Source organism: Macaca mulatta, chromosome 3, assembly GCF_049350105.2.
Source record: "Macaca mulatta isolate MMU2019108-1 chromosome 3, T2T-MMU8v2.0, whole genome shotgun sequence".
Taxonomy (NCBI): domain Eukaryota; kingdom Metazoa; phylum Chordata; class Mammalia; order Primates; family Cercopithecidae; genus Macaca; species Macaca mulatta.
Window position 1 is genome coordinate 70591562 of NC_133408.1, and position 12816 is coordinate 70604377.

A 12816-nucleotide genomic window follows, 5' to 3' on the forward strand; every position below is an offset into this window, starting at 1 on the left:
CCTGAACTCATGATCCGCCCACCTTGGCCTCCCAAAGTGTGAGCCACAGCGCCCGGCTGCTTTATAATTATTTACTGAAAACTTTGATAAAAATATTTGGAATAGGCATTAAATAATACCAGAAAAACTTCTTTGTTATTAATATATTGCTGCTCTTCTTACACAAACTGGAAAGGCTATAATCCATCCTTAAAAAGTAATTAAAACCCTTTTGTTTCTAAGTGCAGAAATACTATGAATATTATAAAATGTGGTGTGCCGGGCGCGGTGGCTCACGCCTGTAATCCCAGCACTTTGGGAGGCCAAGGCGGGCAGAGCACCTGAGGTCAGGAGTTCGAGACCAGCCTCAACATGGGAAAATCCCGTCTCTACTAAAAATACAAAATTAGCCAGGCGTGGTGGCGGGCGCCTGTAATCCCAGCTACTCGGGGAGCCTGAGGCAGGAGAATCGCTTGAACCCGGGAGGCGGAGGTTGCAGTGAGCCGAGATCGTGTCATTGCACTCCAGCCTGGGCAACAAGTGCGAAACTCCGTTTCAAAAAAAAAAAAAAATGTGGTATGAAACACTGATATATTAAAGGAACAACTGGGGCCTGGGCACGCTTGCTTATGCCTGTAATCCCAGCACTTTGGGAGGCTGAGGCAGGCGAATCACAAGGTCAGGAGTTCCAGACCAGCCTGACCTATATGGTTAAACCTCGTCTCTACAAAAAATACAAAAATTAGCTGGGTGTGCTGGCGGGTGCCTGTAGCCCCAGCTACTTGGGAGGCTGAGGCGGAAGAATTGCTTGAACAGGGGAGGCGGAGGTTGCAGTGAACTGAGATTGGGCTGCTGCATTCCAGCCTGAGTGACAAAGTGAGACTCCATCTAAAAAAACAAAAATAAAAAACTTTCTTATTTTATGACCCCTAACTTTTGGATGTTACAGAGAGCCAATGCAGCATCCAAAAGAGTGATAAACAGGATTATATGCTATGTTAAATTAATAGGAAGCATTGTCAGATTAAAAACGATGTTTGGGCCAGGCGCGGCGGCTCATGCCTGTAATCCCAGCACTTTGGGAAGCCGAGGTGGGCAGATCATGAGGTCAGGAGTTCAAGACCAGCCTGGGCAACATGGTGAAACCCCAGCTCTACAAACAATACAAAAAAAAAATTAGCCAGGCATGGTGGTGGGCGCTTGTAATCTCAGCTACTCAGGAGGCTAAGGCAGAGAATTGCTTGAACCCAGGAGGCAGAGGTTGCAGTGAGCTGAGATTGCACCACTGCACTCCAGCCTGAACAACAGAGCAAGATTCCATCTCAAAAAAAAAAAAAAAAAAAGGCGCTCGACTGGGTGCGGTGGCTCACACCTGTAATCCTGGCACTTTGGGAGGCCAAGGCAGGTGGATTGTGTGAGCTCAGGAGTTCAAGACCAGCCTGAGAAACATGGTGCAACTTTGTCTCTACTAAAAATACAAAAAATTAGCCGGGCGTGGCAGCATGCACCTGTCATCCCAGCTACTTGGGAGGCTGAGGCAGGAGAATCACTTGAACCTGGGAGGTGGAGGTTGCAGTGAGCCAAGATTGTGCCACTGTACTGCAGCCTGGGTGACAAGAGCGAAACTCCATCTCAAAAATAAATAAATAAATAAATAAGATAATGTTTGATCTTCTTTATCTTGTATTTTAATAAATGTTATTAATAATTATTCCAAAATTGTATGAAATGTCTGCAAATGTAATATATCTGAGTGTATGTTATTAATCATAATTATGGTTAGTATGATAAATTATTGTAGGCCGCAGATATAATCAATTTCTTTTCATTTGTTCGTTTATCATCATTTAAAGCCATTCCCATAGCCAATGGTTTAATTATAATGTAGTTTGTTTGTTTGAGACAGAGTTTTGCTCTTGTTGCCCAAGAGTGCAGTGACATAATCTTGTCTCACTGCAACCTCTGCCTCCTGGGTTCAAGCGATTCTCCTGTCTCAGCCTCTTGAGTAGCTGGGACTACAGGTGCGTGCCACCACGCCCAGCTAATTTTTGTATTTTTAGTAGAGATGGGGATTCACCATGTTGTCCAGGATGGTCTCAATCTCTTGACCTTGTGATCTGCCCGCCTCAGCCTCCCAAAGTGCTGGGATTACAGGTGTGAGGCACCGTGCCCGGCCTTAAAAATAATTCTTAGTCGACCAGAAGCATGTACTTGGGATCACAAAATAAATCGCATCTCTGTGCTGTGCCACTTGGGGTGGAAGGGGCAGGATTAAGCAGCTTCTCTTGCATTTTTGTTCCTAAATTTTATTGTATTCATTTTTTTTTCTTCCCAGTGATCTTACTTTCAGAATATTTTTGAAATATATATATTTAAAAAATTTTTTAAAAGGGGGTTTCTTGTGTGCATTCATAGAGTATAGTTTTACATGCAGAAGATTTTGCAGCCAAGCTTATATATATGAACAAATTTATGCCTTGATAGGCAAAAGATGAAGGGCCAATATGGGTGAGAAATTTTTATGAAATATTTGTTTTCTCATAATATCAGAAACAGAATATTCATCCACTGCTCTTACCTTACTTCACAAGTTAAAGAGAATTTATTCAGAATAGGTTCAAGAGTATTGTCAGGAGGCCATTACTCTTCTGAATGGGCATCATTTTATTATGGTTTAGAATAAATGAGGAAATGGTGAAAAATTTATCCCCCATAATAGACTCTATAGCAGATTCTACTGTAAAGGCTATGGTTACACAATAGACTTTAAATTTTCTTACTAAAGTTGTGCCAAATAGTAGAATTTCTCTAGATTACTTACTGGATAAACAGAAAAGCATTAGCAGTTGCTAATACTTGTAGTTGCACATGGAGAAATATATCAGATGTTACAGAGATTCCGTTGTAGGGGATTACTTAACAGGCTGCTTGGTTAAAATGAGTAGACCATTTATCTAGCTAATTATTTGATCTATTTAATTTTAGTTGGTTGGTTCATGGAGACACTGGCTTTTTAAACAGCATACTTCAAACTCCTGTTATTATCCTCCCTGATAGTCAAAATAGGAGTCTCCCTACTACACTGTATTCTCTCAAAAGTTTTAAATGTTTGCATGTGGTCTCCTGTAGAATGTCAAATAGTCTCTCCTTAACTGGAATGACGAAAACTAAAAGACATATGTAACCATGAGGACATCATAACCTATGAATGACATGATAAGGAAAAAAACCAAAATAATAAAAACTTAAAGTTGCACTAAGGCCCTGAGTTTTGGTCACACTCTGACCTATATGAGAACTTAACCGAAAAGGGGATATTTTTTAACCAAAATTATTAGAGTCCACCATTCTGGACTGCACTTGTGCAATAGGTCCAAACAGACCAAATCAAACTAAAGTGGAGTCACTTATGCTAAAGTGACTCCATAATGAAGTAACATAAACAAAGTAAAAATTTAAATAAATAGATAGATCCTAAAACAGACCAGATTTTGTTTTTTTTTTCTGTAAACAGCAGATTTCAACTTGAAGAGCTCCCCTTTACTGTAAGCCTTTTATTTTTTATTTTTTTATTTATTTTTATTTTTTGAGACGGAGTCTCGCTTTGTCGTCCAGGCTAGAGTGCAGTGGCACGATCTCGGCTCACTGCAAGCTCCACTTCCCGGGTTCACGCCATTCTCCTGGCTCTGCCTCCCGAGTAGCTGGGACTACAAGTGCCCGCCACCGCGCCTGGCTAATTTTTTTGTATTTTTAGTAGAGACGGGGTTTCACCGCGTTAGCCAGGATGGTCTCGATCTCCTGAACTCATGATCCGCCCGCCTCGGCCTCTCAAAGTGCTGGGATTACAGGCGTGAGCCACCGTGCCCGGCCTACTGTAAGCCTTTTAAAAAAATAAGAACTTGACGTCTTTGTTTCCTTCCACTTTACAAACCCACAGTTCTGCTATTTTACAGTGGAATTTGAGACTAATTAAGTAATTTTTTTTTTTTTGAGATGGAGTTTCACTCTCGTCACCCAAGCTGTAGTGCAGTGGCACGATTTCAAGACAAGGTTTCACCACGTTGACCAGGCTGGGCTCAAACTCCTGACCTCAGATGATCCACCTGCCTTGGCCTCCCTAAGTGCTGAGATTACGGGCATGAACCACCACACCTGGGCAATAAGTACATTTTTGATGGTGCTAGATTGGTATCAATGTCTAAAATTTTGGTCTAACTTTCTTTTTTTTTTTTTAAGAGACGGAGTCTCGCTCTGTGGCCCAGGCTGGAGTGCAGTGGCCAGATCTCAGCTCACTGCAAGCTCCGCCTCCCAGGTTCAGGCCATTCTCCTGCCTCAGCCTCCCGAGTAGCTGGGACTACAGGCGCCCGCCACCTCGCCCGGCTAGTTTTTTGTATTTTTTAGTAGAGACGGGGTTTCACCGTGTCAGCCAGGATGGTCTCGATCTCCTGACCTCGTGATCCGCCTGTCTCGGCCTCCCAAAGTGCTGGGATTACAGGTTTGAGCCACCGCGCCCGGCTGGTCTAACTTTCAAAATTGAGAAGATGAACAAATGAGAGAAATTGTTTAATCATAGCCTAAAGCTGCCCACTTCCATGGTTAATTTTGGTCAGTAGGGCTTTTTGTACATAGTAAACTGAAACCTAACTAGATATATGTAATTAGGCTGTAACCCATTCTTGTACCAATCACTGTGTTTTTGACAATAAAATAACATAAACTGTTCCAATCATGTTCAAATTAGGCAAATTCAAAGCTGTAATCAATCTGGCTGTTTCTGTATCTCACTTTCATTTTCTGTGTGTCACTTTGATTTTTCTGTCTATAAATCTTTTTCCAGCATGTGGCTGTACTGGAGTCTCTCTGAACCTACTCTGGATCCACAAATCATTCTTTGCTCAATTAAACTTTGTTAAATTTAATTTCTCTAACTTTCTTTTAAGTTTTAGATTTGTTTTTGTGATGAAAAATAAAGATGTGTTGTTGGGCATTGATTTTGAGAAGCAAGGTGTGCTTCAGCCCTACAAGTAGAAGAGCCCCCTAAGAATCACAGCTGCCCAGTCAACAAGCAGCTGCTGACACATGTCTGAAGGAGCTCAGCTGAAAACAGAAGAATGGCCCACTGAACCTAGTCTAAATTGGTGATCATCTCAATTATGAGCTAAGAAGTTTTGGCTGGTTTGTTATGCTGCAATAGCTAATTAATACATGCACCCGGTGCAGACAGGATGCCAGGATTTAATGACAAAGTTGATTTCTAGTTACCTTCCAACAGTGGGCCCCATAAAGGTACTGATTTTTCTCCTTATTCAAAGTTGGATGTCTTGTAAGAGAATATTGCATAATGCAGAAATACATGTAGACATGTATGCATGTGATTGGTGCTTATACTCACACAGTTCCCCACACCACAGGAGAAAACAGGTAACCACAGCTTGACAATTAGGGTCAAGGGCAAATAGCAAAATTAGTCTGTTTTTAATTCGAGGTAAAGACTAGGGACATGGCCTAGCATGGTGGTTCACATCTGTAATTCCAGCACTTTGGAGGGCTGAGGCGGGTGGATCACCTGAGGTCGGGAGTTCGAGACCAGCCTGACCAACACAGTGAAACCCCATCTCTACTAAAAATACAAAAATTAGCTGGGCATGGTGGCGGGCGCCTGTAATCCCAGCTACTCGGAAGGCTGAGGCACTAGAATCGCTTGAACCCGGGAGACAGAGGTTGCAGTGAGTTGAGATCATGCCATTGCACTCCAGCCTGGATGACAAGAGCAAAACTTTGTCTTAAAAAAGAAAAAGAAAAAAAAAAAAAAAAAGAAAGAAAGACCAGGGAGGGATCTGTAGACATAGAGCTTTCTTATTTTGTCACCCCATCGTCCTTTGTTCACTGTCTGATCTCTGGAAGAAAGGTGGACAACAGGTGGTCTTCCTGTTGTGATTTTATTCCTGCCATCCTCTGCTCTTTCTATGGCCACTATCTGTTCTACCCTTGGAACTGAAGAGAGATGTTGGTAGGGAAAGACTTTCTCTTTATTTATGGCAGGAAAAGGATGTTCAAGCCTGGTGTGGTGGCTCATGCCTGTAATCCCAGCACTTTGGGAGGCTGAGACAGAAGGATTACTTAAGGTCAGGGGTTCAGCCTGGCTGACAAGGGAAAATTCCATCTCTACTAAAAATACAAAAATAAGCCAGGCATGGTGGCACATGCCTGTAATCACAGCTCCTCCGGGGAGGATGAGGCAGGAGAATCACTTGAATCCAGAAGGTGGAGATTGCAGTGAGCCAAGATTGCACCACTGCACTCCAGCCTGGGCCTAAGAGCGAGACTCTGAAAAGAAAAGGAGAGAAAGGAAAAGAAAGAAAAAAAGAGAAGAGAAAGGAAATAAAAAGAAAAGAAAACAGCAAAGGGATGTTCAGGATTTCATCTTCTGCTGTCAGAGCTGCACTTCAATGTGGCAGCTATTGGCCACGTGTGGCTACTGGGTGCATGGAATGTGGCTGGTCCGAACTACGATGTGGTAAGAAAGGTAAAATACATAGTTTTAATGTTTTTTCCCAAAATATATATAGTTTATTAATAATTACATACTGGTCACATATTAAAATAATATTTTGGATATATTGGGTTAATTAAATTCCTACAATGAATTCCTTCTGTTTATTTTTTCTTTTTAAAATTTTCCTTCTAGAAAATTTAGAATTCACATGTGGCTCACATTCAATTTCAGAGGATTGCCTTTTTAAAAAAAATGTCAGGCTACCCGCTCAAAGGACAAGAAGCCAGGGAGCTCATAAAATTGGAAAATTTTAAACAATTGTTATTGCATTATTTTTATGTGTGAATAGCCACATAATATATTATTTATAAAGGCAAACGACCTTATACGCAAGGTTATATGCAAATACCCTCTGGGGTGGGCCTGGCTCCACTCAGGGAGGAAGCCCTGCATGAGAACGCTGCAGCTTGAATTTCACTCTTTCTTCGTTCAGCCCAGCAGCTGAGCACATATTCTGTCACTCAGGGCATTAGGGGGTGGGGCCCTAAACATTATCCAATCAGGGACGCTGGAATGGGACCCGTCCAATCAGGCACGCAGCTGGAGCGGACAGGACGGCTTCCGGGATTTGGCGGGGCCTTTGTCTCTAGCTGCAGCGGGAGCTCCAGGTCTAGTCTTCACTGCTCTGTCTTCTGCTCCTAGAGGCCCAGCCTTTGTGGCCCCGTTACCTGCAGGTATTGGGAGATGCACAGCTAAGATGCCAGAACCACCTGGAAGCCTAGAAATGGTGAGAGTGCCGGGTCCGACACCCCGAGAGAGGGGGAGGGGCTGGTTGGAACCGGTCGGAAGTGACTGTGGCAGGACTCCAGCCTCCCAGCACTGGGCTCCAAAATCCGCGGCCCGAGTTGTCCTTGGCGCAGCTCGGCCCTCGGTCCCCTTCAGCCATAAGATGGCGGCTGGGCTGACAGCCGGACCCCGGGCGTCCTGTCTCCTCCCTGTGCAGTGACTGTGCCTTGGCCTGGAGCCCTCGCTGGGCAGCTCTGCAGCCGCAGTGCCGCATCTCTGCCTGATAACTCGCAGTACCGGGTTCATGAATGGGAAGAGCTTTGGTCCGTGGGGTCCCAGTCCCTCCTTTTTTCTATTAAAAATTCATGGAAGTCACCGCAAAAATATTTAAAAATGTAATAGAAGAGTGGTTCAAAAATCGTAGAGCACCCAGCTATGATTTGTAATTTGTGGTCCATGGGAGGGGCTTGAAGGAAAGACTTTTAAGTGGTATGTGATAAATAAAACCAAATTCAATAATCGGTTAGGTACAGTTACATAGCTTCTTAATTTGTAAGATCAAGGTGGAAATTTTCTGGTTATGTAATCGGAGGGTACTTGGCAGTTTACAGTTGGTTAAGCATAAATTTTATTTCCCCCAATGTAACAATTTACAAAAAAAAATGTATTTGAGTTAGATTTTTTTTTTTTTTTTTTTTTTTTTTTGAGGTGGAGTCTCACTCTGTCGCCCAGGCTAGAGTGCAGTGGCGCGATCTCGGCTCACTGCAAACTCCGCCTCCCAGGTTCACGCCATTTCCTGCCTCAGCCTCCCGAGTAGCTGGGACTGCAGGCGCCCGCCACCACGCCCGGCCAGTTTTTTGTATTTTTTTAGTAGAGTCGGGGTTTCACCGTGTTAGCCAGGATGGTCTCAATCTCCTGACCTCGTGATCCGCCCGCTTCGTCCTCCCAAAGTGCTGGGATTACAGGCGTCAGCCACCGCGCCCGGCCCTAGTGTACATTTTTGATACTGTGTTTTAATTAATCATTGTGTGAGAAATCATTGGATGATACTTTTTAAAAGGTTTGCTTTCCGTTTGTAAAAATTTTCTATAAGAAGAAAGCAAAGAGTAATCCCCGGACACTACTGTAAAAAATCTCTGTGCCTCTTTTCCTTTTATCTTCCCTAGTCACAGAGATCTTACCAGAATTTTGGGGGGTCAGGGTTTCCCTTTGGAAACTTTATGGGGTGATGTGTCCTCGGCCACCCTTCAGATTTTTCCTGGTCCTGGGTTTCAGTACTGTCTGGGAATAAACCATGATACCCACTGTGGCTATGTCTGCCAGAGTGCCTAATGAATATCAGCTGGTGGGTCATTTTCTCCCGTAGGACTGCCTGAGGTACAAAGTGTAGCCTCTCCAGGGAGCAGGTGGACGCCCTGGGGCTGAGAGAAATCTTCTGGTGTACACTGCCTTGGAAAAGCTGACCCCTTGAGACATTACGATTGTCTTCACCCAACTCAGCTTCTGTTTCTTTGGGACACATTGCTGGTCAATCAGATGCTGGTATTAAGGGAAAAACATAGAAATAATTTCTGCCTTTGGGATTCTCTAAGGGGGCAGAAAAATAGTGAAAAAAATGATGAAAAAAGAGTGAAAGACAAATAGTGAAACATTTGTAGAGGAAATTAAAAAGTAAGAAAATATTTACAAATGGTATAGAAGAGGTGAGTTTCAGAAAAAAATTAATATCTACGTATATTTCATTTGTTAAAAATTCTCATGTACTATTTTGTTTTCCAGACCGAGTTTAGTAATTGTCACAGGTAGTTTTTTTTATGGCTGGGTAATTTCTTTTCTTTTTCTTTCTTTCTTTTTTTTTTTTTGGAGACAGTCTCATTCTGTCACCCAGGCTGGATGGAGTGCAGTTGCACGATCTTGGCTTACTACAACCTCTGCCTCTCGGGTTCAAGCGATTCTCCTCCCTCAGCCTCCTGAGTAGCTGAGACTACAGGCGCTAGCCACCACGCTCAGCTAATTTTTGTATTTTTAGTAGAGATGGGGGGTTTCACCATGTTGGCCGGTCTGGTCTCAAACTCCTAGTCCTAATCAAGGTGCTCTACCCACCTTGGCCTCTCAAAGTGTTGGGTTCACAGGCGTGCCGCATCCAGCCTAGCTGGGTAATTTCAAGCAGAATTCCAGGCCTTAACTTTTAGAATGCTAGCTATCTAGGGAAAAAAATAGAGAACATCTCTCTTCCATTTTGGCTTTAGAAAATGAATACATTTCCGGCTGGGTGGCCGGGTGCAGTGGCTCACGGCTGTAATCCTAGCACTTTGGGATGCCAAGCGGGGGGGTGGAGCACTTGAGGTCAGGAGTTCGAGGCCAACCTGGACAACATGGTGAAGCCTTGTCTCTACTAAAAATACAAAAATTAGCCGAGCATGGTGGCACATGCTTGTAATCCCAGCTACTTGGGAGGCTGAGGCAGGAGAATTGCTTGAACCTGGGGGGCAGAGGTCGCAGTGAGCCGAGATCGCACCACTGCACTCCAGCCTGGGCGAAAGAGTGAAACTTCATCTCAAAAAAAAAACAGAAAAGAAAAGAAAATGAATACATTTCCACCAGAAAATGTGGTAGATAATTGGTGAAGGTACATAGATTCTTGAAGACATTAGTACCTCTTTTTGCAAGGTGAATTTGTGACATTGAATATTTCTAGTCTATACCCTGTTATCTTGATTTCTGAGTTTCATGCTAAATTTTATGAGATAAAACTTGGTACCTCCTAGAAGTGTTTCCATATGACTAATTGTTTACTACATAATTTTTAATGGAAATAATAAAATAATACATTTATTATCTAAAAGGAATACTTTTGCTTTTCCTATTGAGATGTAAAATGTAAGCATCTTCAGAAAAGTCCTCCCTGACCAGGCACAGTGGCTCAAACCTGTAATCCCAGCACTTTGGGAGGCTGAGGCGGGTGGATCACCTGAGGTCAGGAGTTCAAGACCAGCCTGGCCAACATGGCGAAACCCTGTCTCTACTAAAAAATACAAAAATTGGCCAGGCGCGGTGGCTCACGCCTGTAATCCCAGCACTTTGGGAGACTGAGGCGGGCGGATCATGAGGTCAGGAGACCGAGACTATCCTGGCCAACATGGTGAAACCCCATCTCTACTAAAAAAAAAATACAAAAAAATTAGCCAGGCGTGGTGGCAGGCGCCTGTAGTCCCAGCTACTGGGGAGGCTGAGGCAAAATGGTGTGAACCCGGGAGGCGGAGCTTGCAGTGAGCAGAGATTGCGCCACTGCGCTTCAGCCTGGGGGACAGAGTGAGACTCTGTCTCAAAAAAAAAAAAAAAAAGAAGAAAAAGAAAAAAATACAAAAATTAGCTGGGTGTGGTGGCGGGCGCCTGTAATCCCAGCTCTACTAGGGAGGCTGAAGCAGGGAGATTGCTTGAACCCAGGAGGTGGAGGTTTCAGTGAGCTGAGATCTCGCTACTGCACTCCAGCCTGGGTGAGAGTGTGAGACTTCGTCTCAAAAAAGAAAAAAAAAAATTCCTTCCCTTACTTGAGCACTGTGTTCAAGTAATTTTGCTGAATGTTCAAACTGTTAGTTTCAAAAGCGAAATGAATAACTCAGACATGAAAATTAAAGCTTGAGCCCAGTGACTCCAAGCTAAGGCTAATATTGACCCTGCAAAAGGCCTAGCTCTTTTTGGGGAGCCTCCCCTGCAGATGTCTCAGGCTGCTCACCCCAGCCACGGAAGAAGCCTTTATACTGAGAAAAGCTACAGAGCCCTGGAAAGCTGAGGACGCACAGGCAGATGCAGTTAAGGTTAAGATGGAAGGGGATTGGGAAGGTCTTACTGAAGATGAAGTTGTTTTTTTGAGGCAGTTTCTGGACTTTGTAAAATAAAACGCAGATTTATGTAAAAAAAATTTAGAATTTCAAAGGAGGAAGCACCAACTATAAATCTTTAAAGATTGCAAAGTTTAGGCAGACTAGAGCTTGCTTTCTTTTTTCTTTTTTTTTTTTTTCAGTCAATTTTGAGATTTATTTTGGTAATGTTGAGGACACACTGGGGAGAAAGAGAGACAAGTCACAATAGGATCTGTGTCCTGTGCTTTTTCCAAAGAGTGTTTTGGGAACTTCAGTATTTAAAGAGGAAAGAGCAAGTGGGAGGGCCGTGAGGCTCTGATTAGCACTCAGTGAATCTATATTTTACATGTGCAAAGAAAGGGTTCACGGGAAGTCAATCATGCATTCCCCCTTTCTCTCTCTCCCTCAGTAAATCTACATTTTATACAAGATAAAGTAAGCATGTGAAATTACAGCTATCTGTTTGGGAATAAAAGGAAGCCAATCTTTGCATGACCCAGTCCCCAGCTTAACTTTTGGCATAGTGAGTTCAGCATCCCAAGAGTTTATCTTCCTTGCACATGTATCTATAATTTTTGATGTTACCAAAGTCAAGGGCAAAGTTTTCATTAGGAAGTTGGCAACTTCTAGAAAAGGCTTTATTCATTTGAGGGGCTGTAAGGTACATGGATGTGCTTTGGTCAGGAATAGGCCGAGGCAGACATCCGGGCCAGAGTGACTCAGCAAGTTTGGAGCACAGGCATATAAATCCACTTGGTTTTTTTGTTTGTTTAGATTTTTGTTGTTGTTTTTGAGATGGAGTCTTGCCCTGTCGCCCAGGCTGGAATGCAGTGGTGCGATCTCAGCTCACTGCAACCTCCACTTCCTGGGTTCAAGCAATTCTGCCTCAGCCTCGTGAGTAGCTGGGATTACAGGCGCCCACTACCACACCTGGCTAATTTTTAATATTTCTGGTAGAGGCAGGGTTTCACCATGTTGTCCAGGCTGGTCTCAAACTCCTGACCTCAAGTGATCCACCCACCTTGACCTCCCAAAGTGCTGGGATTAATGGACTTGAGCCACTGTGTCCAGCCAGGGAGGACTTATTATATAGTCACAGTTATGTAACCATAACATGGGAAGGTTCATCATCTGACTCAGAGCCACTGTTGTTTGTTTGTAAAAGGTATAACTGCCCTGGTGATACTGTGCATACGCCTGACGTCCAAAGAGAGAGAGTGAAGTTTTTGACCCTGTAAGGGAGAGTCAGGCTTGCAGGCCAGGGAATGCAGCTGCAGGCATGGGAGCGGCAGGAGTCCCAGAGCCCGAGCAGGCAGAGACAGACGGTGTAAGAGAGCTGCTGAATAAAACCATATTTCATCTGCCTATGGCCCTCTGTCTGTTCTTTCAGCTATCTGCCACCCATCCACCCACACTCCCTTGGGACCTCAGCATGGGCTGGAATCTGACTCTTGGCATGACAGGGGCTGGTGTTAGAGTGGGCATGCTTGCTCACTTTGATCCATCTCAGGTTGCAAAAGTACTTTTGTTTTTTCATTCAGCTTGATACATAATATGTTTAATCAAAAAGGCAGGCAGGCAGGGTGTCCACTGATTTTTCCGCAGACACCAAAACTACTGCATCATTTAAATGTGGGCTCAAGTCCTCAAAAGTCTCTTGTTTTCCAGGCTCTGTGCTCTCATGCTTCTGAG

General features: G+C 43.7%; 1 protein-coding gene across 3 annotated transcripts in view; it reads left to right on the forward strand.

Moving 5' to 3' along the window:
- The first annotated feature begins 7082 nt into the window (after nt 1-7082).
- ZNF680 (zinc finger protein 680) overlaps nt 7083-12816 on the forward strand; it is a 71788-nt gene continuing 66054 nt past the window's right edge. For all 3 annotated transcript variants that reach the window (XR_013415257.1, XR_013415258.1, XM_015133433.3), the window contains exon 1: nt 7083-7262. Coding sequence is in view for 1 of the 3 variants with exons in the window: in XM_015133433.3 (XP_014988919.2) it covers nt 7233-7262 (30 nt within the window). In the remaining 2 variants the exon portion in view is untranslated. The remainder of the gene's footprint in view (nt 7263-12816) is intronic.